Source organism: Sphaeroforma arctica, assembly GCF_001186125.1.
Source record: "Sphaeroforma arctica JP610 unplaced genomic scaffold supercont1.110, whole genome shotgun sequence".
In the NCBI taxonomy this organism is placed as follows: Eukaryota; class Ichthyosporea; order Ichthyophonida; genus Sphaeroforma; species Sphaeroforma arctica.
The window spans coordinates 90,351-94,980 of NW_014040448.1; the positions used below are offsets into that span (position 1 = coordinate 90,351).

Here is a 4,630-nt window from a genome sequence, read left to right on the forward strand (position 1 = left end):
TATATAAAGTCTGAGTGTAAAAATCAATGAGTTTGTCTACTAATCATACAAGTCCTTGTATCGCAATTGATTAGTGGTGAATTGCCGGTATAATTTTATTAGCGACGACCACATGGGAGGCACTACGCTCATTTCATTGCTATTCGCGCATTTTCTTTTTGTTATGTTTTCTTGCTTCGTATCTGATGCTACACTATAAAAACCTAAAGCCGCAATATTTTCCTCGAACATTCAGACTGGACCCAAGCTAATGTGGAGGCTGGTTTATACATGGGTCGCGCAGAATACGCTATCAGTCGCTAATATGTGGAAGGACGTGATGAGCCCTCGGGTGAGACATCCTTTGTATTATCTTCGTGTACATAACTATGGTAGAACTGGTGTATGTATGTGTTCGCATATTCGGACAGGACATATATTTTAAAAGGTACAGTGTCCGGTTTGCGGTGTGATTGATTTCTATACGCACATGTGCTGTGATTCTCGCATTTATTGACAAATTGATGGTGGCACAGGCAAAGACCAATTGTGAGTGCTCCGCTGCAAAGCTCTCGAGAATTTTTCCAAAGTGCGCGCGCAGATCTATGTACCTGCAGTGTCTACGTATGACCTACAAACGCATTTTTGCCCGAAACTGTCATACTCAGCTTCGTACTTCATGCCTTTGTGTTCATTCTGCGATCATTGATACGCCATGCCGTTCTGGCAGAATCGATTTGCGGTTCCCTGGATGTATCATGGTTTCTCTTGTTCCAAGTTGGTAATATCTGTATCTGATCTCATACATTATAGTTTATTTGGACTAGTATCGTAGAGTCAGGCTGTCATCTCGCGCTAAATTCATTGCACTTGACTATCTGTGGTCATATGCTTGCCGATTGGAGTTACCTGGCTTGTATTCTGTTCTCCAGAGTTCATTTTCTAAGGATTCCTCATGCATATAACTTGGATCAAGTATTAACCTCGTTCTTATTTAGTATCAAACTGAATTTTTGTAATTTTGAATCTAAAATCTTTTAGGCGAGGCAAGCATACTACACTAAGCAGGAGTTTCTACCAGATCTGAATAATGAACGAAACCATTCAGGACCTCCCCGATACGCACATAATATGATACGACTCGAACAAGCATATTTTTTCGGGGGCCCAGACGGTGTGTTTGGTTCTTTTTTTTTTTGCACCATCTCGACTCGCACGTTTCCTTGCTCTATTGCTATTTTAGTTCTACAATCGTACATCCACTCCACAAATCAAAGTGGGGGCTTAGTAGATTGAATGTCTCAATACGCCTCGCTCTCTAATCCACTCCTAGATCATGAGATCATGCCTTGGGAAAGCACGATCTTCGGCTTCTACACCTGCAATAGCCCCAACAACATAGTACCGATGGAGCGGCAGCCGGTGTACCGCAACGATGCGTTTGGGCTGCGCACACTACACGAGAATGGTCGGTTGCATCTGAAGCCAGTATATGGATTGGAGCACAATGATTGGATACACAATACAGAGTTCGTGATAAATAATATCATACCTTTGATGGTATGAAGGTGGTCATTAAATTCGACGACCAGTGTGCTATTATTGCCTTCCGCGAGCCTGAGGGTCGCTTCTCTCGTCGCCTAATGTGCGGTCTACCAGTATCTACCGAGCAAATGAACCCTAGCAAATAATATAGCCCATCAACGACCTCAAGTCAACTCATGTCCAGATCGACGATAGCCGATGTTTTATCCTAGCCTGCTTGTATTCAGTATGGTTTGTAGTCTACTACGGCGAGTAAACAGACACGGCATTTACAATGAATGTGGATCTTGCTTTAATAAAGTATACTACCTTGTATATTTGCAATTCAGCATGGTTCCTTTTCGAGGATGGTTACAGCTCAGTGGAATACACCCGACTGCAACCTGCATAAACTGCGTGTTAAAAGTAATCGTATGGCCAAAATTACTTGGTAAAATATATGAGGGCCTATATTTATGATAATACGTATATTCGCCTGCTAATTTCAGACCTGACAGGCTATCGTGTGCCACAGGCATCACAGGAGAATGTACTAGGCTGTAAATCTATCTTAACCTCCACATGCTACGAACACCCAACGAGCTTGACTCAAGCTAGTGTCGGCTGGAAATATTTCGCACTCACGCTAGCATCGTACTGACACTATGTCGCACTTAAGTCTATATTCTATTGCTATTAGCTCGCACTTTCGCTGACCTCGGGCTAGATTAGTAAATCGCATTATTTGATACGTGACGGTACTATGTCGCACTATATATCTAACATCGCGCTGGTCGGCTGATGTTGAGCACATCCTCCACCTCACACCCCGGGCACTTCATATCGCCCCCAGCAGCGCGCATGGTCTGTTGCTGAGCCTTGGAGAATGGATGCAAACACGATCCACACAGCACCGATCCAGCCACCTTCAGATCGACACCGCGCACACTTACACGGTCGTCAAACACGAAACACTCTCCTTCGTAGTGGGTCTCTTTCTCTATTTGCTTATACTTTTCCTCGTCCATCTCTAGTGGCGCTCCCGTGGTGTCTGTTGGCTGTGCATCGGTTGCTGTAGATTCCTCGACCGGACTTTCACTCGCCGGTTTGTCCTGTTCTTCTGTGTTGTCTTGATTATCTTTGATCAATGGAAGCACCTCTTGCAAGTAATGCAGAATGCCCCCGTTCAGTTGGTATAAGTTTTCACTGTGAAAGCCGGCTTGCTTGAAACAGAAAGCGGCCTTCTCACACCGGACTCCTCCTGTACAGAACATAACACTGCGAGTACACAGGTGCGAGACCAGGAGGTAATCCATGAGCATCATCAAATATCCAAAGTCGACTGAAACCCGCATAGTATTGTTTGAGATAAGAAAATTGAAGAAGTTGCCGGGTGCTCCAATGATATTTATAAGTAGCTCCACCATACCAGAACACATGTTTCATGATATGTACATATGGTCAATTGTGTGCGATGATATACAAATATGCACTGGCGTCTACACACGTACACGCACTAAATATGCCACAAAAGATGCGCAAATGATACTTCCATGCATTTGATACACTTACATGTCTTTCTTCTTGCCAGTTTTCTCCTCCTCTGCCTAAAAATGGAAAAAGTAAGCACAGATGAGTACCGGTGCATTAGCAGAAAAGACGATTAACATTACGACAGGCGTCATCACGTGGTCACACCTTAGACCGCCACCCTCACTCATGAGTTATAGAGTAGCTACGTGTGAAGATGCGCCTCTCCCTTATTTGTTGCCAGCCGATTGTATTCACAGCTGCGCCAAATATGAGAAAAATCCTAATCTGAACAACTAGCGGAGATATTACTACCGCGATCCATACTGTACGTGATAGCGAAACAAGGTACGACAAGGCGAGTGAACAGAAAAAACACCTGCACACCGTGCACGCACAATATGGAAGCATTCAGACAATATCGATAAACTGAATACCTTCACATCCTTCAGCAGCTTGGACTCTTTCACTGCTTGTGGGAACTCTCTAAACGTGTGTATATCGAAGTGCTTCGCATTTTTGAACGTTCCCAAGACCACTTCGTAATCGTTGCGCGTGTCCAGAATTAACACATCCCTGTCTTCATCTAGCCACTTCTTGAACTCTTTTGGCTCCAGATGTTTGGCTGGTGTTTGTGCAAGGGCGGGATTGGCCTACGGAGAAAGTTACAAGTAGATCAACAATCAATCTACACACAGCCCACAACAAAATTTCATACCAGGCAGATACATAAATGTCACCTCATTGTCTACATCGAGAGTCCCCCAGATTATACTACATGAGCAACGAAAGCATTCAGTGCGTACACTCCATCAGAAAAATGAACTCAGCAGCGTTACCTCGTCCACACCCATCGAGATGACTTCCTTCTTGAGCTTCACAAGGAACCGTGTTATCGACAACTTGGTATCCAGAACGGCTGTGCGAGTCATTTCCATGTCTTTGTAATGTACATTTTTGATCGCGTTATTGGTGACTGTCTCGAAGCAGCGCTTCATTTTCTCCACATCCGAAGCGTACCCTATAAGTGCGTAACCAGAATAGCATTCAGCCACACAATATTCGGTACACAACGAGTAATGCGCAATACAGCGCACAAGTGCATTGTAGTGTAACTAATCATTTTGCGACTAAGAAGCAGGACACCTGCGCAACAGAGGCAGATATGCGCAACTACAAAGATATCTAGCAGAATAAAAAAGGCCATGAATGTATCTGAATAAATAGCATCAAACAAGGCTAGCGGCAAAGAGTCCGAGTGTTTGTATATAAAATATAACATATACAAGAAGACAGGTAAGAACGGATAGGTACCCATACACGTTTTGTTACCTGTAGCATACATGTAAACACAGAAGAGATATATACATGTAATACGTAAGTGATTTAACAAAAATAATACCATTTCATGTGCATTCCTTCAGATATGTACACATATACTGTTATATATATATATAATATACATATACATACATACACACACGCACACACACACACACACATATATATATATATAATATAAGATTGTACACACGTATATATATATATATAATATATAATAATAATAATACATAACTAAGTATATATACTATCTATA

At 42.7% G+C, this 4,630-nt stretch overlaps 2 protein-coding genes across 2 annotated transcripts; one reads left to right on the forward strand and one right to left on the reverse strand.

Annotated features, from left to right (window-relative positions):
- Nucleotides 1–1,323: 1,323 nt before the first annotated feature.
- Nucleotides 1,324–1,670, forward strand: SARC_02453 (hypothetical protein; the record flags this gene model as incomplete). Its single annotated transcript, XM_014303788.1, has 2 exons — nucleotides 1,324–1,539; nucleotides 1,572–1,670. The coding sequence occupies 2 exons, from the start codon at nucleotides 1,324–1,326 to the stop codon at nucleotides 1,668–1,670; spliced, it is 315 nt and encodes a 104-aa protein (XP_014159263.1).
- A 612-nt stretch (nucleotides 1,671–2,282) lies between these two features.
- SARC_02454 (hypothetical protein) lies at nucleotides 2,283–4,031 on the reverse strand (the record flags this gene model as incomplete). The annotated part of the gene is made up of 4 exons (XM_014303789.1): nucleotides 2,283–2,781; nucleotides 3,076–3,110; nucleotides 3,471–3,686; nucleotides 3,873–4,031. The coding sequence occupies 4 exons, from the start codon at nucleotides 4,029–4,031 to the stop codon at nucleotides 2,283–2,285; spliced, it is 909 nt and encodes a 302-aa protein (XP_014159264.1).
- Nucleotides 4,032–4,630: the final 599 nt, after the last annotated feature.